The 21,354-nt window shown below is 47.1% G+C and overlaps 1 protein-coding gene across 4 annotated transcripts in view; it reads left to right on the top strand.

The window, feature by feature from the left end:
- cica (capicua transcriptional repressor a) overlaps positions 1 to 21,008 on the top strand; it is a 49,271-nt gene extending 28,263 nt beyond the window's left edge. Inside the window, exons 9-20 of one of the 4 annotated variants that reach the window (XM_046327558.1) lie at positions 151 to 289; positions 6,636 to 6,718; positions 7,012 to 7,447; positions 11,448 to 11,587; positions 11,974 to 12,134; positions 13,778 to 14,316; positions 14,522 to 14,730; positions 14,966 to 15,111; positions 15,877 to 16,028; positions 17,445 to 17,588; positions 17,900 to 18,025; positions 18,295 to 21,008. In XM_046327558.1, coding sequence (XP_046183514.1) covers positions 151 to 289; positions 6,636 to 6,718; positions 7,012 to 7,447; positions 11,448 to 11,587; positions 11,974 to 12,134; positions 13,778 to 14,316; positions 14,522 to 14,730; positions 14,966 to 15,111; positions 15,877 to 16,028; positions 17,445 to 17,588; positions 17,900 to 18,025; positions 18,295 to 18,608 — 2,589 coding nt within the window. In that variant the 3' untranslated portion in view covers positions 18,609 to 21,008. Of the gene's footprint in view, positions 1 to 150; positions 290 to 6,635; positions 6,719 to 7,011; positions 7,913 to 11,447; positions 11,588 to 11,973; positions 12,135 to 13,777; positions 14,317 to 14,521; positions 14,731 to 14,965; positions 15,112 to 15,876; positions 16,029 to 17,444; positions 17,589 to 17,899; positions 18,026 to 18,229 lie in introns of all 4 variants that reach the window. The other 3 variants (XM_046327557.1, XM_046327555.1, XM_046327556.1) reach the window with 3 other exon arrangements.
- The last annotated feature ends 346 nt before the right edge of the window (positions 21,009 to 21,354 follow it).

Here is a 21,354-nt window from a genome sequence, read left to right as displayed (position 1 = left end):
ATCTAAAAGCACTTAGCATAGTAAATAGGAAACTCCCTCACCTTCACCACCAATGTCTAGCACCCACACCCAGGTCATGCACGGCGGCTATTTTGAGCCAAACCTTCTATCACAGTGGAGCTAACCTCTAGCTCTGTGTTTCACTCTCAGTTGTGTCGAGATGGGGCAGGCTCATTCCGCAGCCGCCCCCCTACTCTCTCCCTGACACAGTGTGGGGCCAGCGAGGACGTGACCAGCGACGAGGAGCGCATGGTCATCTGTGAGGAAGAGGGGGACGATGATGTCATGGGTGAGGTCGCAGTCATATTTAGTGTGGCTACCATAGAATTAGGAAGTAGAATTTAAAAAAAAATTAAAGCAGGAAATGCATCACCTATGCCTCTACCGCCATTCATTTCAATTAGACTTGTTTGGATTTCTCCCTGACCGAAATGGCCTCCGTTATCGTTCCATTTTGGAACTTGGAAGGTTAATGACATAGCCTTTCTAGTCATTTAATAGGATCTCTATGGTGACTACTCTGTGTGCCCACTGTCTCATTCTCTGAAATAAAATAGTAGATTCCCTATTCTATTTACACTGCATTCTGAAACTATTCAGCCTTATTCTAAAATGGATTAATATTATTTTTGTTTATAAAACTGTTTTTTATACATTTTTTCAAATTATTTAATTTTTCAAATAAAATAAAAAGGTATTTACATAAGTATTCAGACCCTTTGCTATGAGACTCAAATTTGACCCCAGGTGCATCCTGTTTTGACAACTCGATTGGAGTCCACCTGTGGTAAATTCAATTGATTGGACATGATTTGGAAAGGCACACACCTGTTTATATTTAGGTCCCACAGTTGACAGTGCATATCAGAGCAAAAACCAAGCCATGAGGTTGAAGGAATTGTCCGTAGAGCTCCAAGACAGGATTATGTCAAGGCACAGATCTACCATTTCTGCAGCATTGAAGGTCCCCAAAAACACTGGCCTCCATAATTCTTAAATGGAAGAAGTTTGGAACCACCAAGACTCCTATAGCTGGCTGCCCGTCCAAACTGAGCAATCGGGAGAGAAGCTGTCATGTTTTGTCTTATATCATCTTGTCATTTTGCTTTTCCTTCTGTTCGTTTCCCCCTGCTGGTCTTATTAGGTTCGTTCCCTTTTTCTATCCCTCTCTCTCCCCCTCCCTCTCTCTCCTCTCTCTATCGTTCCGTTCCTGCTCCCAGCTGTTCCTATTCCCCTAATCATCATTTAGTCTTCCCACACCTGTTCCCGATCCTTTCCCCTGATTAGAGTCCCTATTTATTCCTTTGTGTTCCGTTCCTGTCCCGTCGGTTCCTTGCTTTGTATTCACCATGCTGTGATTGTGTTTCGCCCTGTCCTGTCGTGTTTTTTGCCTTCATCAGATGCTGCGTGTGAGCAGGTGTCTCTGTCTACTACGGCCTGCGCCTACCCGAAGCGACCTGCAGTCTGTGGCCGCTTCTCCAGTTATTCCCCTCTACAGACTAGAGGATTTCTGTTATTCCCTGTTTGGACTTAAATAAACTCTGTTTCTGTTAAGTCGCTCTTGGGTCCTCTTTCACCTGCATGACAGAAGGAACCGACCAAGTAATGGACCCAGCGACTTCAGACGCTCGTTACACTGCCGTCGAGATCCAAGGAGCCATGCTCGGCAGACACGAGCAGGAATTGTCTGCTGCTCGCCATGCCGTGGAGAACCTGGCCGCTCAGGTTTCCGACCTCTCTGGACAGTTCCAGAGTCTACGTCTCGTGCCACCTGTTACTTCCTGGCCTGCCGAGCCTCCAGAACCTAGGGTTAATAACCCACCTTGCTACTCCGGGCAGCCCACTGAGTGCCGCTCCTTTCTCACGCAGTGTGAGATTGTGTTCTCTCTCCAACCCAACACATACTCTAGAGAGAGAGCTCGGGTTGCTTACGTCATTTCACTCCTTACTGGCCGGGCTCGAGAATGGGGCACAGCTATCTGGGAGGCAAGGGCTGATTGCTCTAACAAGTTCCAGAACTTTAAAGAGGAGATGATTCGGGTTTTTGACCGTTCAGTTTTTGGTAGGGAGGCTTCTAGGGCCCTGGCTTCCTTATGCCAAGGTGAACGGTCCATAACGGATTATTCTATTGAGTTTCGCACTCTTGCTGCCTCTAGTGAGTGGAACGAGCCGGCGCTGCTCGCTCGTTTTCTGGAGGGACTCCACGCAGTGGTTAAGGATGAGATTCTCTCCCGGGAGGTTCCTTCAGATGTGGACTCTTTGATTGCTCTCGCCATCCGAATAGAACGACGGGTAGATCTTCGTCACCGGGCTCGTGGAAGAGAGCTCGCATCAACGGTGTTTCCCTGCTCCGCATCGCAACCATCTCCCTCCTCTGGCTTTGAGACTGAGCCCATGCAGCTGGGAGGGATTCGCATCTCGACTAAGGAGAGGGAACGGAGGATCACCAACCGCCTGTGCCTCTATTGCGGAGTTGCTGGACATTTTGTTAATTCATGTCCAGTAAGAGGCCAGAGCCCATCAGTAAGCGGAGGGCTACTGGTGAGCGCTACTACTCTGGTCTCTTCATCTAGATCTTGTACTACTATGTCGGTCCATCTACGCTGGACCGGTTCGGGTGCTACATGCAGTGCCTTGATTGACTCTGGGGCTGAGGGTTGTTTCATGGACGAAGCATGGGTTCGGAAACATAACATTCCTTTCAGACCGTTAGACAAGCCTACGCCCATGTTTGCCTTAGATGGTAGTCATCTTCCCAGTATCAGATTTGAGACACTACCTTTAACCCTCACAGTATCTGGTAACCACAGTGAGACTATTTCTTTTTTGATTTTCCGTTCACCGTTTACACCTGTTGTTTTGGGTCATCCCTGGCTAGTATGTCATAATCCTTCTATTAATTGGTCTAGTAATTCTATCCTATCCTGGAACGTTTCTTGTCATGTGAAGTGTTTAATGTCTGCCATCCCTCCCGTTTCTTCTGTCCCTACTTCCCAGGAGGAACCTGGCGATTTGACAGGAGTGCCGGAGGAATATCATGATCTGCGCACGGTCTTCAGTCGGTCCCGAGCCAACTCCCTTCCTCCTCACCGGTCGTATGATTGTAGTATTGATCTCCTTCCGGGGACCACTCCTCCTCGAGGTAGACTATACTCTCTGTCGGCTCCCGAACGTAAGGCTTTCGAGGATTATTTGTCTGTGTCTCTTGACGCCGGTACCATAGTGCCTTCTTCTTCTCCGGCCGGGGCGGGGTTCTTTTGTTAAGAAGAAGGACGGTACTCTGCGCCCCTGCGTGGATTATCGAGGGCTGAATGACATAACGGTTAAGAATCGTTATCCGCTTCCCCTTATGTCATCAGCCTTCGAGATTCTGCAGGGAGCCAGGTGCTTTACTAAGTTGGACCTTCGTAACGCTTACCATCTCGTGCGCATCAGAGAGGGGGACGAGTGGAAAACGGCGTTTAACACTCCGTTAGGGCATTTTGAGTACCGGGTTCTGCCGTTCGGTCTCGCCAATGCGCCAGCTGTTTTTCAGGCATTAGTTAATGATGTTCTGAGAGACATGCTGAACATTTTTGTTTTTGTCTATCTTGACGATATCCTGATTTTTTCTCCGTCACTCGAGATTCATGTTCAGCACGTTCGACGTGTTCTACAGCGCCTTTTAGAGAATTGTCTCTACGTAAAGGCTGAGAAGTGCTCTTTTCATGTCTCCTCCGTTACTTTTCTCGGTTCCGTTATTTCCGCTGAAGGCATTCAGATGGATTCCGCTAAGGTCCAAGCTGTCAGTGATTGGCCCGTTCCAAGGTCACGTGTCGAGTTGCAGCGCTTTTTAGGTTTCGCTAATTTCTATCGGCGTTTCATTCGTAATTTCGGTCAAGTTGCTGCCCCTCTCACAGCTCTTACTTCTGTCAAGACGTGTTTTAAGTGGTCCGGTTCCGCCCAGGGAGCTTTTGATCTTCTAAAAGAACGTTTTACGTCCGCTCCTATCCTCGTTACTCCTGACGTCACTAGACAATTCATTGTCGAGGTTGACGCTTCAGAGGTAGGCGTGGGAGCCATTCTATCCCAGCGCTTCCAGTCTGACGATAAGGTTCATCCTTGCGCTTATTTTTCTCATCGCCTGTCGCCATCTGAGCGCAACTATGATGTGGGTAACCGTGAACTGCTCGCCATCCGCTTAGCCCTAGGCGAATGGCGACAGTGGTTGGAGGGGGCGACCGTTCCTTTTGTCGTTTGGACAGACCATAAGAACCTTGAGTACATCCGTTCTGCCAAACGACTTAATGCCCGTCAAGCTCGTTGGGCGTTGTTTTTCGCTCGTTTCGAGTTTGTGATTTCTTACCGTCCGGGTAGCAAGAACACCAAGCCTGATGCCTTATCCCGTCTGTTTAGTTCTTCTGTGGCTTCTACTGATCTCGAGGGATTCTTCCTTATGGGCGTGTTGTCGGGTTGACAGTCTGGGGAATTGAAAGACAGGTTAAGCAAGCACTCACGCACACTGCGTCGCCGCGCGCTTGTCCTAGTAACCTCCTTTTCGTTCCTGTTTCCACTCGTCTGGCTGTTCTTCAGTGGGCTCACTCTGCCAAGTTAGCTGGTCATCCCGGTGTTCGAGGCACTCTTGCGTCTATTCGCCAGCGCTTTTGGTGGCCGACTCAGGAGCGTGACACGCGCCGTTTCGTGGCTGCGTGTTCAGACTGCGCGCAGAAGAAGTCTGGTAATTTTTTTTCTGCTTCTGCTCCTGGTCTTGCTGGGTCTCAGTCTGTTCCCTGCCATCGCATCTCTCCTGTTCTTGTTCCTGCCCTTGCTGTGTCTCAGTCTGTCCCTAGTTCTCATTTTTTCTTTTAGAGTAGTACCCTAGTTTCCCTTTTTATCGTTTTTCGTTACGGTCCTGAGGAGAGGAGTTGGGTTCTTTCTCGGGACGTGCTGGACCGTTTGATCTATGATTTCCTCCGTTGCCGCCAGTGTTCCTCCTCGAGAGCGCCAGGAGGCGCTCGGGGAGTGGGGGGGTACTGTCATGTTTTGTCTTATATCATCTTGTCATTTTGCTTTTCCTTCTGTTCGTTTCCCCCTGCTGGTCTTATTAGGTTCGTTCCCTTTTTCTATCCCTCTCTCTCCCCCTCCCTCTCTCTCCTCTCTCTATCGTTCCGTTCCTGCTCCCAGCTGTTCCTATTCCCCTAATCATCATTTAGTCTTCCCACACCTGTTCCCGATCCTTTCCCCTGATTAGAGTCCCTATTTATTCCTTTGTGTTCCGTTCCTGTCCCGTCGGTTCCTTGCTTTGTATTCACCATGCTGTGATTGTGTTTCGCCCTGTCCTGTCGTGTTTTTTGCCTTCATCAGATGCTGCGTGTGAGCAGGTGTCTCTGTCTACTACGGCCTGCGCCTACCCGAAGCGACCTGCAGTCTGTGGCCGCTTCTCCAGTTATTCCCCTCTACAGACTAGAGGATTTCTGTTATTCCCTGTTTGGACTTAAATAAACTCTGTTTCTGTTAAGTCGCTCTTGGGTCCTCTTTCACCTGCATGACAGAAGCGCCCTGGTCAGGGAGTTGACCAAGAACCTGATGGTCACTCTAAGAGAGCTCCAGAGTTCCTCTGTGGAGATGGGAGAACCTTCCAGAAGAACAACCATCTCTGCAGCACTCTACCAATCAGGCCTTTATGGTGCAGTTGGAGACAGAAGCCATTCCTCAGTAAAACGCACATTCCAGCCCGCTTGGAGTTTGCCAAAAGGCACCTAAAGGACTCTCAGACCATGAGAAACAAGATACTCTGGTCTGATGAAACCAAGATTGAACTCTTTGGCCTGGGCAGGGACTGGGAGACTAGTCAGGATCGAGGGAATGATGAACTTAGCAAAGTACAGCGAGATATTTGATGAAAACTTGCTGAGGACTTCAGACTGGAGCAAAGTTTCACCTTCCAACAGGACAACAATCCTAAACACACAGACAAAACAACGCAGGAGTGGCAGGAGTGACAAGTCTCTGAATGTCCTTGAGTGGCCCAGCCACAGCCTGGAATTGAACCCGAACGAACATCTCTGGAGAGACCTGAAAATAGCTGTGCAGTGACGCTTCCCATCCCACCTGACAGCGCTTGAGAGAAGAGAAGAAGAAGAATGGGAGAAAATAATTAATATAGAAGAATGGGAGAAACTCCCCAAATACAGGTGTGCCAAGCTTGTAGCGTCATACATAAGAAGACTCGAGGCTGTAATCGCTGCCAAAGGTGCTTCAACAAAGTACTAAGTAAATGGTCTGAATGCTTATGAAATAACTGTTTTTGCTTTGTCATTATGGGGTATTGGGTGTAGATTGATAATCCATTTTAGAATAAGGCTGCAGCCTAACAAAATGTGGAAAAAGTCAAGGGGTCTGAATACTTACCGAATGCACTGTATATGGTCTTAATGCTGCTCTATAGCTGTTCTGTGGCACCTCAATGTCTTGCACATTTAGTCTATATATGTTTTACTACAGTAACTATCCTAGAGACAACTCCTATAGCTGCTGTGTTGCTTGTCTGTCTCATATTGGTCTGTTTTTAATGGCACATTCACTATTGTTTTATTTCCATGTCTTTACTGTCCTACCATGTCTGATTGGACCTATCGGATCCTCTTTATTTCCAGAGGACTCGTGCCCTGAGGGATCCATAGACCTCAAGTGTAAAGAGAGAGTGACTGATAGTGACGAGGATGAGCCGGATGGACAGGTACTCTACACGTTTAGCCATATAGCCTCTTAGCCCTTTGGACTGTAGGTGCTATGAACTAGCTACAATTCAGATTTCATGGGTAATGGAACTGCCAAATGAAGTAGCATAGCCATACTGAATTTGAACAGATATATATTCAATTCCCACTCTTTCCTCCCACCCATGCTAAGATGGTGTGAGTCTGATCCGTTTCATTCCCCCACCAGTTTTGAATTCTACACTGGTGCACTGAGAGACTTAATTGAGGAGGGACCTTAGTTAACGTTTCTCTTTGATCTCTCCCCGTCCAGCGAGTCTTCCAGCCAGTGGTCCGCTCCTCTCTCCCCTATGCCACCAGCACCTCCCACGCCGACTCTCACTCCGACTCTACCAAGGGGAACACAGGGGGGAGCACTGGAGAGAGCTCTGAGAGGAAGAGAAAACGAGGGATGGAGGGAGGAGAAGAGGGAAGTGGAGAATCCAAAAGAGGAGGTGGAGGGGGGCAGGTTCCCTCTAATTCCATCCCTGGATCGGCGCCCATCACCTCGACCCCCGCTCTGGGTTATGGACTCACCCAGGTGCTCGGTGCAGTCCGGATGGCCCCCACCATGGTGACCAATGTGGTATGCCCCATCGCCAGCACGCCCATCCCTATCACCAGCAAGCCAATGGAAGGTCACATCGCCCTCAGTGCCCTCCCTGGGGAGAAGAAAGCCACGCTTCTGATTGGTGGACCGGGAGCAGTAGGTGGGCCTATCACAGCAGGGGGTGGGTACTTGTCCTCGTCCTCTCCCAATCCCGTGAGTGTGGGGCCGGGGGGGCTGCAGGTCACCAGTCTAGTGCTGGGAGGAGCTTTCCCCAACCAGTCTATACAGCTCATAGCCCCGCCTCAGCATCTCTTAAGTCCCACCCACAGCACCCTGCCACTTCCCCTCCCCCTGCTGCAGCCCCAGTTCCTTCCTGCCGCCTCTCTCACCTCCGCTGGCGATGCCAAGCCTGGCCTCACCCAGGTGCAGTACATCCTGCCCATCCTGTCTTCTGTCAGTGCCAACCCCAAGAGCCCCTCCCCCCAGCTAACCCAGCAGCCAACCGGCATCCTCACGCTGCCCTCCACTCCGCCCACCCATGTCTTCCAGGCCAATGGAATACATTCGGGGGCAGGAGCGGGAATAAGATATGCCGCAGTGGGAGGGGTCAGTCCTGGAGCAAGAGGTGAGAGAGAGGAGTGATTGGCTGACAGGAATGGAAAAGGGGTGGACCTATGGAAAAGGGGAGGGTACTTTGCTATATACAAGGGGATATGCTAACAATCATCCAAGATTCATACAGTTGAAGTCGGAAGTTTACATACACTTAGGTTGGCGTCATTAAAACTCGTTTTTCAACCACTCCACAAATTTCTTGTTAACCTCTCTGAGATATTCGGGACGGTAGCATCCCACCTCAACAACAGCCATTGAAAGTGCAGGGCGCCAAATTCAAAACAACAGAAATCCCATAATTAAAATTCCTCAAACAAGTATTTCACACCATTTTAAAGATAAACTTGTTGTAAATCCAGCCACAGTGTCCGATTTCAAAAAGGCTTTATGACGAAAGCAGTTAGGTCAGTACCTAGTCACAGAAAAACACAGCCATTTTTCAGTCACAAAAAGCAGAAATAGAGATAAAATTAATCACTAACCTTTGATGATCTTCATCAGATGACACTCATAGGACTTCATGTTACACAATACATGTATGTTTTGTTCGATAAAGTTCATATTTATATCCAAAAATCTCAGTTTACATTGGCGTGTTACTTTCAGTAGTTCCAAAACATCCGGTGATTTTGCAGAGAGCCACATCAATTTACAGAAATACTCATAATAAACATTGCTAAAAGATACAAGTGGAATTTTAGATCCACTTCTCCTTAATGCAACTGCTGTGTCAGATTTAAAAAAAAGCTTTACCAAAAAAGCACACCATGCAATAATCTGGTACGGCGCTCAGACAACAAAGCAAGCCATACAGCTATCCGCCATGTTTTGGAGTCAACAAAGTCATAATATCATTATAAATATTAACTTACCTTTGATGCTCTTCATCAGAATGCACTCCCAGGAATCCCAGTTCCACAATAAATGTTTGATTTGTTCGATAAAGTTAATAATTTATGTCCAAACACCTCCGGCAGACCTCTTAATCATTCAGCTCCCATTCCCCCCTCCTTCACAGTAGAATCATCAAGCAAGATTCTAAAGACTGTTGACATCTAGTGGAAGCCTTAGGAAGTGCAACATGACCCCATTTCCACTGTATATTGGATAGGCAAAGAGTTTTCCCACTTCCTGGTTGGATTTATTCTCAGGCTTTTATTTCTGCCATATGAGTTATGTTACTCTCACAGACATTAATCAAACAGTTTTAGAAACTTCAGAGTGTTTTCTATCCAAATTGACTAATTATATGCATATTCTAGCTTTTAGGACTGAGTAGCAGGCAGTTTACTTTGGGCACCTTTTTATCCAAGCTACTCAATACTGCCCCCCTGTCCCAAAGAAGTTAACAAACTATAGTTTTGGCAAGTCAGTTAGGACATCTACTTTGTGCATGACACAAGTCATTTTTACAACAATTGTTTACAGACAGATTATTTCACTTATAGTTCACTGTATCACAATTCCAGTGGGTCAGAAATGTACATACACTAAATTGACTGTGCCTTTAAACAGCTTGGAAAATTCCAGAAAATTATGTCATGGCTTTAGAAGGTTCTGATAAGATAATTGAGTTTGAGTCAATTGGAGGTGTACCTGTGGATGTATTTCAAGGCCTACCTTCTTTGCTAAGTGCCTCTTTGCTTGACATTATGGGAAAATCAAAATAAATCAGCCAAGATCTCAGAAACATTTTTTTCAAAACAACTGAAGGTACCACGTTCATTTGTACAAACAATAGTACACAAGTATAAACTCCATGGCAGCCGTCATACCGCTCAGGAAGGAGACGCGTTCTGTCTCCTAGAGATGAACGGACTTTGGTGTGAAAAGTGCTAATCAATCCCAGAACAACAGCAACGGACCTTGTGAAGATGCTGGAGGAAACAGTAAAACGAGTCCTATATCAACATAACCTGAAAGGCCGCTCAGCAAGGAAGACGCCACTGCTCCAAAACCTCCATAAAAAAAGCCAGACTACAGTTTGCAACTGCACATGGGGACAAAGATCATACTTTTTGTAGAAATTTCCTCTGGTCTGATGAAACCAAAATAGAACTGTTTGGCCATAATGACCATTGTCATGTTTGGAGGAAAAAGGGGGAGGCTTGCAAGCTGAAAACACCATCCCAACCATGAAGCACAGGGGTGGCAGCATCATGTTGTGGGGGTGCTTTGCTGCAGGAGGGTCTGGTGCACTTCACAAGATATATGGCATTATGAGAAAGCAAAATGATGTGGATATATTGAAGCAACATCTCAATACATCAGTCAAGAAGTTAAAGCTTGGTCGCAAATGAGTCTTCCAAATGGACAATGACCCCAAACATACTTCCAAAGTTGTGGCAAAATGGCTTAAGGACAACAATGTCAAGGTATTGGAGTGGCCATCACAAAGCCCTGACCTCAATCCTATAGAAATGTGTGGGCAGAATTTAAAAAGAGTGTGTGAGCAAGGAGGCCTACAAACCTGACTCAGTTACACCAGCTCTGTCAGGAGGAATGGCCCAAAAATCACCCAATTTTTTGTGGAAAGCTTGTGGAAGGCTACCCAAAAGTTTGACCTAAATTAAACAATTTAAAGTTAATGCTACCAAATACTAATTGAGGGTATGTAAACTTCTGACCCACTGGGAATGTGGTGAAATACATAAAAGCTTAAATAAATCATTATCTCTACTATTATTCTGACATTTCACATTTTTAAAATAAAGTGGTGATCCTAACTGACCTAAAACAGGGAATTTTTACTTGGATTAAATGATAAAAACTGAGTTCAAATGTATTTGGCTAAGGTGTATGTTAACTTCTGACTTCAACTGTATGTCTAAGTGTTATTTTTGGGGGGGGAAATTAGTTGAAGTCCACTTCAATCCCAGAATACGTGTAACCTTCTATTTAGTCTCGCATATCCCTGCTCTTTAATATTACCTGTAAGTGAGTACATTTACATGCACGCAAATAATTCAATATTAATCGGATTATGGCAGTAGACAGATTATACAACACTTTACGCTGCTTATCATCATCAGAATAAGGTCAAAATCGAAGTGAGCAATACACAGATTAAAACACCTGGTTTTCAGAACAATATTTCAAATGATTAGGACATGTTAAAACCTTAATCGACGTTCCAGCGGTGGAACCAAATGGTGGAACCAAATGATTCGCTGTGGTTGAACATTTTATTTTGATTGGGGATTTCCTGCATTTATCAGAGTGCCATCAGGTAGCCTGATTTCAGATGTGTCTATGTACGAACAGGATTATTAGGGAAATCGTTCTTCTTGCAAAGCATGTAAATGTTTTCATCAAACTGTTATGCTAATCTATCTATCTCCAATATTTGCATACTCCGGGAGAGAGAATTCATCACCTTATGATTGTCATTAGTTGTCATGTCAACAGTCTTACCTCAACTGCTCTCTCTGTCTCTCTGTTTCTCTCTTTATTTCTCTCTCTCTGTTTCTCTCTGTTTCTCTCTGTTTCTCTCTCTCTCTCTCTCTCTCTCTCTCTCTCTCTTCTCTCTCTCTCTCTTTCATCAGCCCAAGCCCAGTCTCCAGTCTTGCAGAGCAAGATGTTGGTTCCCATGGCAACAGTGAGAACAGGCTCTACTCCTCCTCAGCCCATCTCCCACGTGGCCCCTCCCCTTCCTGTGCAAAATGGTGCTCTACCAGGAAACAAGGTAGTGGTTATTACACACACGCATACCACATAACAGCAACTTGTAGACCTCTTTCCGGAAAAAAAGGCTTGAACATTGGTCAAATACATAGGCACACACTGTGATGATCACAATATAGGCATTAAGCAAACATGATCTACAGTTCAATTTGTTGTTACTGCGGGAATAAAACCACAACGCTGATGGTGCAAGTATGCATGTGGACCACTAGCCTCCTTGCTGACGTGTGTGTGTGTGTGTGTGTGTGTGTGTGTGTGTGTGTGTGTGTGTGTGTGTGTGTGTGTGTGTGTGTGTGTGTGTGTGTGTGTGTGTGTGTGTGTGTGTGTGTGTGTGTGTGTGTGTGTGTGTGTGTGTGTGTGTGTGTGTGTGTGTGTTGTCCTGCACAGATCATCCACATCGCCCCCATGCCAATGGTCCAGACAAATGTCCACCCTGCTGGAGCAGTGCATCCTGGGAGTCCCTTCCCTGTATCCATGGCAACAGCCACTGTGATGACTCCGGGCATCAAACCCCCTCAGACTGTGTTGCTGACCTCGCCTCCAACAAGGTACTCACTTTAAACCTACAATAAATGTCTGATTATACAGTATGTTCAGTGCATTCGGAAAGTATTCAGACTCCTTGACTTTTTCCACATTTTGTTACGTTACAGACTGGATTTTTTAATAGTGTCCTCATCAATCTATACACAATGCCCCATAATGACAAAGCGAAAACAGGTGTTTAGAAATGTTTGCAAATGTATTCAGACCCTTTGCTATGTGACTCGAAATTGAGCTCTGGGGCATCCTGTTTCCATTGATCATCCTTGAAATGTGTCTACAACTTGATTGGAGTCCACTTGTGGTAAATTCAATTGATCGGACATGATTTGGAAAGGTACACACCTGTCTATATTTAGGTCCCACAGTTGACAGTGCATGGCAGAGCAATACCCAAGCCTTGACATCAAAGGAATTGTTCGTAGAGCTCCGAGGCAGGATTGTGTCGAAGCACAGATATGGGGAAGGGTACCAAAACATTTCTGCAGCATTGAAGGTCCCCAAGAACACAGTGGCCTCCATCATTATTAAATGGAAGAAGTTTGGAACCACCAAGACTCTTCCTAGAGCTGACCACCTGGTCAAACTGAGCAATCGGGGGAGAAGGGGGTGACCAAGAACGCAATGGTCACATTGACAGAGCTCCAGAGTTCCTCTGTGGAGATGGGAGAACCTTCCAAAAGGACAACCAGCAATCAGGCCTTTATGGTGGAGTTGCCAGACAGAAGCCACTCCTCAGTAAAAGGCACATGACAGCCTGCTTTGAGCCAAAAGTCACCTAAGGACTCTTAGACCATGAGAAACAAAATTCTTTGGTCTGATGAAACCAAGATTGAACTCTTGGGCTTGAATGCCAAGAGTCACGTCTGGAGGACACCTGGCATCATCCCTACGGTGGTGAAGCATGGTGGTGGCAGCATCATGCTGTGGGGATGTTTTTCAGGGGCAGGGACTGGGAGACAGGATCGAGGGAAAGATGAATGGAGCAAAGTACAGAGAGATCCTTGATGAAAGCCTGTTCCAGAGCGTTCAGGACCTCAGACCGGGGCAAAGGTACACCTTCCAACAGGACAACGACCCTAAGCATGCAGCCAAGACAAAGCAGGAGTGGTTTCGGGTCAAGCCTCTGAATGTCCTTGAGTGGCCCAGCCACAGCCCGGACTTGAACCCGATCTAACATCTCTGGAGAGACCTGAAAATAGCTGTGCAGCGACGATCCCTATCCAACCTGACAGAGCTTGAGAGGATCTGCAGAGAAGAATGGGAGAAACTCCCCAGATATAGCTGTGCCAAGCTCGTAGTGCCCTACCCAAAAAAGACTCGGGGCTTTAATTGCTGCCAAAGCTGATTCAACAAAGTACTGAGTAAAGGATCAGAAAACAGTTTTTCCTTTGTCATTATGGGGTACTGTATGTAAATTGAGGGGGGGGGGGGGGGGGAAACAATTGAATCAATTTTAGAGTAAGGCTGTAGCGTAACAAAATGTGGAAAAAGTCAATTGGTCTGAATACTTTCCAATGCACTGTATGTCCCACTATTACTTTCACATGGCAGTCGGTTTTAGTTTATTGTGGCTGGTCAATTGACCTTCATCAGAACAGTGTGTTCATAGCTAACCCATCAACTTTTTGTCTCTTCTTCACTCTAGGATCACTTATGTCCAATCCAGCACTGGAGTGGTCTCCACGGCAACGGTCCAGGCCCCTCTCTCTCCAGGACCCACCTACCTGCCGTCGTCCCTGACGTCTCTGGGCTTCACCGCCATTGCTCCGGCCGGCCAGGCCCTGATGCAGCCTCTCGTAGCGGGCCAACCGCCCTTGCTAGCCCCAGCCCTTTCCCCTGGAGCCCCGGGGACGGGACGTCAACTCCTCACCGCCATCTACCCGGCCCCAAGCATCACCCTAGCGTCAGGTGTGGTCGTGACCTCCGTGCCCCCCAATTTGGCTCAAGAAGTGTCTGGCCAATCATCAGCCTCGGCTGTCGGCGTGCAGGGTTCAAAGGACGTGACCCGGTCACATGAAGAGGGAATGCCACACCTGACTGCAGAGTTGGAGCAAAAGTCACAGGTGGAGGGCCAGGCCCAACGGAAGAACAAGGCTCAGATAAAGAAAGAGAATACGACGGAGGATGCCGAGGCATATAGCAAACCTGGTGCTAACTCAATGTCCAGCAGCAAAATACCAACAGGTACGTCAAAACTGTAGTCCGCCTCCCCTCACTTTCTCGCCTCCATTTCTCCTTCCACCTCCCCTCTCTTCCCTTCTCTGCTTGTGGCCTTTTTGAATGTACTTTCCGTGCGTGTATTTTGCTATAGTTGCCTCTTTTATAACTAGCTATGTTACAATATATTATTACTAGGAATCATGAGCCACTATTGTGCATTTTCCTGCAGGGAGTGAAGAAGACGGTGGTCGAGCCAGCCACATGAAAGAAGAGAATACGGACGATGACCGAGATTATGCCAGAGGGAATGGAGAGAGGGAGAGGGAGATAAAGAAGGAGAGTGGGACGCCTGAACCAGAGGAGTCCAGGGAGGCAGAGGATTGGCCCCATGAGGGCCACCACAAAGGGGACAGTGGCAACGGGTACCAGGGCAAAGAGGTACGAGACTCTGGGTTTTGCTGAAGATTAAGCACCCATCGAAAACAATGACTTCTGTAGAGATTGCAAAACGCAATGCAAACAATTGGATTATCGCGATGTAAACAATTATCACAAGCACTTATCAAGGACTTATCTCTCTCTCTCTCTCTCTCTCTCTCTCTCTCTCTCTCTCTCTCTCTCTCTCTCTCTCTCTCTCTCTCTATCTTTCTCTCTCTCTCTCCCCTCCCCCCAGGCTGGACCGAGGGAACCTCTCCACCCTACCACAGGACTGGACCCTCCTCCGCCTCCCCCACAGACTGACAGGGACGTGCCCCCCTCAGCCAAGAAGACCAAATTCCGCCCCCCGCCGCTCAAAAAGCCCTCAGACGCCATTGAAAAGTGAGTGACAGGGATGGGGGGAGGGGTGCAATGGGAGGATCTGAAAACACATCACCATCGCGTTGCTTCTCTCTGTTGTCACTATGTGGTACATTTTTGACATTTAAGACCAAGTGGAGAAGAATTTGTAGCCAGGGAATCAGTTGGTTGGAGCTTGGTGCTTACATCACTAGAGTTGAGGGTTCGATCCAGAAAGATACATTCCCTCCTGAAAGATGCACAGTGGACACTGGGGTTGTCTCCAGACGCCCCAGCAGTGACACAACTTCCATGCCACACCCAGGAACATATTGCGGTGCAGTCATTTTCCCGGGGAAAGGGTCAGAGCACACCCTCTCTTCTCCAGGCTCCGGAGACACTCCTGCAGAGCCCCCCCCCCATAGCAACAGGAGAGAACCAGGAAGGAGACAGTTCAGTCTCCAACACGGCGTCCTCACCAGGGCCAGACAGGCGGTGGCGTATCACATTATTCACTTAGCCTAACGCAAAGATGAGAAGTGTTTTCCCCCCTGCTTTTTATGGAAACCCAGAGGAGTCATACCTAACCGCCCCAGTGGCTTTCGAGAGCCCCCCTACACACACCGCGGCGCTCTCTCCACAGTGGAGATGCATCTTTTTTTTTGACCCAACCTGTCACACTATTTTTATATAGTGAAAATAAAACTGAGGTGCACAAAGCCCCTTTTTTTTGCCCACTCGTGGAACCGGGTATGGTTGGATCCCAACATGGGTGTCATAAAATCAAACTATATTTCAACTGTACAGGGTCCTGTCGGGGTCCTATTTCGAGGAGCGCTTTGCCGAGCTGCCAGAGTTCAGACCAGAAGAAGTGCTGCCCTCTCCCACCCTACAGAGTCTGGCCACCTCCCCCCGAGCCATACTGGGCAGCTACCGGAAGAAGAGGAGGAACTCCACAGGTGAGAGAGAGAGAGAGAGGGAGAGAGAGAGAGAGAGAGAGAGAGAGAGAGAGAGAGAGAGAGAGAGAGAGAGAGAGAGAGAGAGAGAGAGAGAGAGAGAGAGAGAGAGAGAGAGAGAGAGATTTTGTTGTGATGTGAGTTTGTCCTACATTTTGCCTCTTGGTAGGCCGTCATTGTAAATAAGAATTTGTTCTTAGTTGACTTGCCTAGTTAAATCAAACAAAATGTTCAAAAAGTGCTTCTGCTTCCACATAAATACATTGAATCAGTTGAGAAGAACACCTCATTATACACACCCCTCCCCACTCACACAAAAAGCTCATAAGTTCATGTCAGGCAAGACTGCGACCAGGTGGCAGTTCCACACGATTAAAGAGATACTTTGGGATTCTGGCAATGCTAGCACATCCCCATAGACTTTCAGTCATTGCGCTAACGCTGTATAACGCTTTCAGTTTCGCGGCTCCCGAGTGGCGCAGAGGTCTCAGGCCCTGCATCTCAGTGCTCGAGGCGTAACTAAAGAGAACCTGGTTCGAATCCAGGCTGTATCACAACCGGCCGTGATTGGGAGTCCCATAGGGCGGCGCACAATTGTCCCAGCGTCGTCCGGGTTTGGCCGGTGTCATTGTGAATAAGAATTTGTTCTTAAACTGACTTGCCAGGGTTAAATGAAAAACGGATTTAGGATTAGCTCGCAAAACTTAACTTCCTTCATACTGGACACAGAGACATTTAAAATGGTATCCGTAAGTTCATCTGACTTTGTGGAAGTAGATAAAGGGCTTCATTGCCAAAATCCAAAAGTATCCCTTTAAGGCCTTACATGCCAGCTTCAGTCTGCCTCTATGTCTCCCTTGCTGTTAAGCACTTTTATTGACAGGGGGACAAACTGATGTTTATAACTGTTCAGCCTGCATCTAGGCACCATATAACGCCTCATCGCTGGCATTAGCTGGAACTCTGCGTATGGGGTCCGATATGACCTTTCTGGCCTGTCTGATGACTGTCTGATGACGGTCTCCTGGAAAATGAACCGGAGAGAGGAGGGATCAGTTGATCAGTTTCAAGATTCAGGCTTTGAGCTGCGCTGTCGGGTTAAACCTTATCCTGAAACAAGAATGACTGGGGAGAGAGTTGTCGAACACATTAAAAAGAAAATGTATTAAGAATCTAGCACGGCCGCTAAAATGAATCTGAACAGATTTCTTTCCTCCGTTGAAAACAGAGGTAGGATATATTGTGGTTGCGTGTTCTATTGGATTCTGTGGTTAAAACGCCTTCTCTTCATCCTCTATCCTCCGCCTCCTTCTTCACTCACTCCCATCTCCTTTTCCTCTGTATCTTCCTCCTCCCCCTCTTCTGTATCATTCTTCCCCATTCTCTTGTTCTTCCTCCTCTTCTCCTCCTCCCCTTCAGACCTGGACTCGTCTGCAGAGGACCCCAGCTCTCCCAGGAGGAAGGCTGCCGCTCGGAGCCGTCTCTCCAGCTGCAGCTCGGAGCCCAACACACCAAAGAGCGAGGTCAAGTGTGAGGGGGACATCTTCACCTTCGACAGAGCTGGTATGTAGTGTGGAGTGTATGGAGGTCTGTTATAGGTGATGTCTTGTGTCCTAAATGGTGCCTTATGCAGTGCACTACTTTTGGCTAGGCCCCTGTAGCTTTTTCCTTAGTTAGTTTTCCCTTCCTCCTCGCATTCTTTTCTCACTCATTAGTTTGGATTCCCCTCGGTGCCTCCTCTTTTCTCCATTCTTCTCATCCCTCTCTTCTCTCAATCACCACCCTCTCCTCTCACTCTCTCTTCATATTACTCATGCTTCTCAACTATCTCTCATCCCTCCCTTCTCTCAATCACCGTCATTTCTCTACTGTAGGTGCTGAGTCTGAGGATGTCCTGGGGGAGATGGACAAAGTGCCGTACTCCTCTCTCCGGAGGACTCTGGACCAGCGCAGGGCTCTCGTTATGCAGCTCTTCCAGGAACACGGCTTCTTCCCTTCAGGTAACCTCCCGGCACCATCTGCTTCTCTCATTGGCTCATGTAGCCAAATTGTTGACTGTCATTGGTCACCTTGTATACTGATTTTGTGGTTGAGCAAGGCCAGATTACAACCAACTAGTCTCTGATACAACCAGGCAAAGGTTGCACTGCAATTATTTTTCTTCAGAGAGGGCTCATCTTCTTCCCCCCCCCCCCCCCATCTAGCTCAGGCCACTGCAGCCTTCCAGGCACGATACTCAGACACCTTCCCCACCAAACTGTGTCTGCAGCTGAAGATCAGGGAGGTGAGGCAGAAGATCATGCAGACAGCCACACCTGGAACCCCCCGGAATCTCTGAGCCCGGCGGGTCAACAACAGGGGTCATGGGTTCAACGGACTCCGCCTCGGCCGCCATCGGCTCCTCCAATACCAACACTCGAGATGGTACAGGGACGGAGCCAGGAGAAAGAGGGCGGAGTCCCGAGGAGCCCAGGAACGTGGGCAAATTGTAGGAATGGAAAGAAGGAGAAATGGAAAGAAGGAGAAAAGCAAGAGAATAGAGAAGGTGGAGAGAAAGTGTCAAAAAAGAGAGAGGAGTGTTGATGTGTCCCACAGCATGTCCTTGTACATGTAGTAACAGGACATCAGTTTCACTTCGGCACAGTTCTGTACTGGCTGTACCCTCAGCACATTTGTAGTTTGACACAGAACATTCTGTGGTACACACCAGTGGAGGCTGGTGGGAGAAGCTATAGGAGAGGGGGATGGCTGGAATGGATTCATTGTAATGGCTGGAATGGAATAAAAGGACCGGAGTCAAGCACGTGGTTTCCATATGTTTGATACCGTTCCATTTATTCCACTCCAGCCCTTACAACGAGCCCGTCCTCCTATAGCTCCCCCCACCAGCCTCCACTGGTACACACATTCTTACTGTCTCTCTCTCGCGCACACACACCCCACCAACTCAGACTGTTACTCTTGGGTGGCAGTCACGAGCATTGTCACACAGATGTACACAACGGCACTTTGTAACAATTTGTGCGGATTCAGTTTGCAGCCCTCTGTTGCCATTGACTTCCCTCCCTCCACTCCTCAGCACAGTGGTTGGGATGTATCCAATGTAACATCCACTGAAATTCCACAGCCCCTCTATGCTGCAACAACAGACAGCACTGAACTGGACACACACTGCACACACACAGTCTGCCAGTCAACTCAACACTCGCCTGACCAAGCCTTTGGCCTGCACAGTTTTTAGAGATTGGAGAAAGTGAGTCAACCATTGGCTCCCGAAAAAGGGAGGCTGGACTCAGCGTGACCATTGACCAATCCCTGGCCCAATCAGTAATCAACGTCACAGACAGGCTGAGTTCCTATTGGCTGGAGAGGATATTGTATATTGAGGTTTCCCCCCTTGTGGACGCCGTTATGAGATATGTAAAGCTTGAAGGGTGATGCGTGACAAAGCAACAAACTCAACATTGGTTGGCTGTAAACGAGCACAGAGAAAGGCTGAACGAGACAAATCGTCCATTCATTGGTCAACTCAAGAGGCTGCGGATTCCACCAAGGAAGCCGGAAGCAGATGATGTGACATGGCTCACTTGGCTCCCAAGTGACAGTTGACAAGCAAAAGTAGATTTATAACCAACGTCTAGGAGTCACCCAGTGGATATGTTGCTTTATCTTGTATTGTTGCAGTGGAAATAACACGTTTTTTTCTGTGGCCTGTTTTCTCTCTTGTGGCTCTAATTGGTGTTTCTCCAGCATAAACTTATATAAAAGGGGTTTGGAAACAGCCCACGCAACCCCTCTTCTAAATTTTACTTTGGGCCATTCCCCCTCTCCCATGACTGCTCAGTAGACACATAGAGGAGGGGGCAGGCAGTTTGTTTTTAAACGTTGAAATCAGGTGTTTGCACAATGTGTGGTCTTGTGACTGCAATTTAAATCAGGAAAGTATTATTTTTAGAGATTGTTTCTTAGAAATAACCTTGTTGTTCAATGTTATCAATCCCCCCTTCTTCCATTTGGAGCCCCTTTCCCCCTTGCTTCCTTTCCCTGCCCCTCTAACTAACCAAGTGTTGTTAGAAAGTGCCCTTAAGCACTGGTCCAGGGTCAGTTCTGTTACGTAGCTCAGGATGGCTCTGGTTAGAGTTTAGTTCAGGGAAAACAGATCCTAGACCAGCCCCGTAGGGCATTCTCTGGAGCCCTTCCCTCTCTGCCACTTTATTTTTTTCCCTTATTAAATGGTGCAATAGGACATTTGGAATGGGTGGGTTATGTGGGTCTGTGCCATAGATATTTACAGTACAGTCAGAAGACCCATTCTAACAACTATGGCATAAGAAGAACTCTCTGAGATTGCTATATTTGAAGAGATAGAGCATAGCTAACTAACTAAAGTCAAAGACATTCAAATAGCACTTTTTGCCTCTTCACTTGTTTTGGGAAGAGTTGGGGTAGTTATGGGTGTACCTTTATTTCTCTGTATACAGTTGGATGTGTGAAAAATATCTATATTTCCATATGTGCATATAGATGTTGTGTGTGTGTTTGCGCACATGCATGTATGGACTCGGCCACACCCTTCACATACCATACAATAAGACATTATCAATCATATGTTCTTCACATATACTGGAGGCAGTATTTTTTTTACAGTCACCAGGACTATTATATGCCACCTTGACTGTTATTTTAATGAGATAGTCCAAGATCAAACGCATAGAATTTATCAAAGATTTGTTGAGTCTTGCAAAGGTGAGGCGTGAAATGATTCCGGGAACATGCATGTGCGCACGCAAACACACAGACATACATACACACACACGAATGCGTGTACACTGTATGATTGTGCTTAAAATAAACTGTCCATACCTTGGAGAAGGAATTTTAGAATGAGAGAGATGAGTGTGAGCTCATAAACAGGCATGTTGACCATGTGCAATATTTCTAAGCAAAATAAACAACTAAATATTGAAAATATTAAAAGACCTAACACAATATCCTTGGTCTTTGACTTTGTTCTGAGTCAGATTAGTGAATGTGAGTGTGCTGGTTTGATGGAATTCACCTCTGTACAACTGACCCAAGATTCTAGCGGAAGTGCCCCTGTTAAGGTCGGTAATAACAAATAATTACTTTATCCTATTGTAGATGTTATGCCTGAAGGTTGAGCGAGTACTGATACTTGAAATGATGACTGGAAGAGAATCTGAATTCAGAGAACGCGAACCTGTGACTCCCCCACACAGTCGACTATGGCTGCTTCCACGAAGTGAAATCCCCAGTATTTTTAGATTCCCTTTGTTGATTGATTTTCTATACACAAGTAGACATGTCA

This window comes from Oncorhynchus gorbuscha, linkage group LG24 (genome assembly GCF_021184085.1).
Source record: "Oncorhynchus gorbuscha isolate QuinsamMale2020 ecotype Even-year linkage group LG24, OgorEven_v1.0, whole genome shotgun sequence".
NCBI lineage: Eukaryota > Metazoa > Chordata > Actinopteri > Salmoniformes > Salmonidae > Oncorhynchus > Oncorhynchus gorbuscha.
Note: the sequence above shows the minus strand (reverse complement) of the source record. Positions and strands in the feature narration are given on the sequence as shown.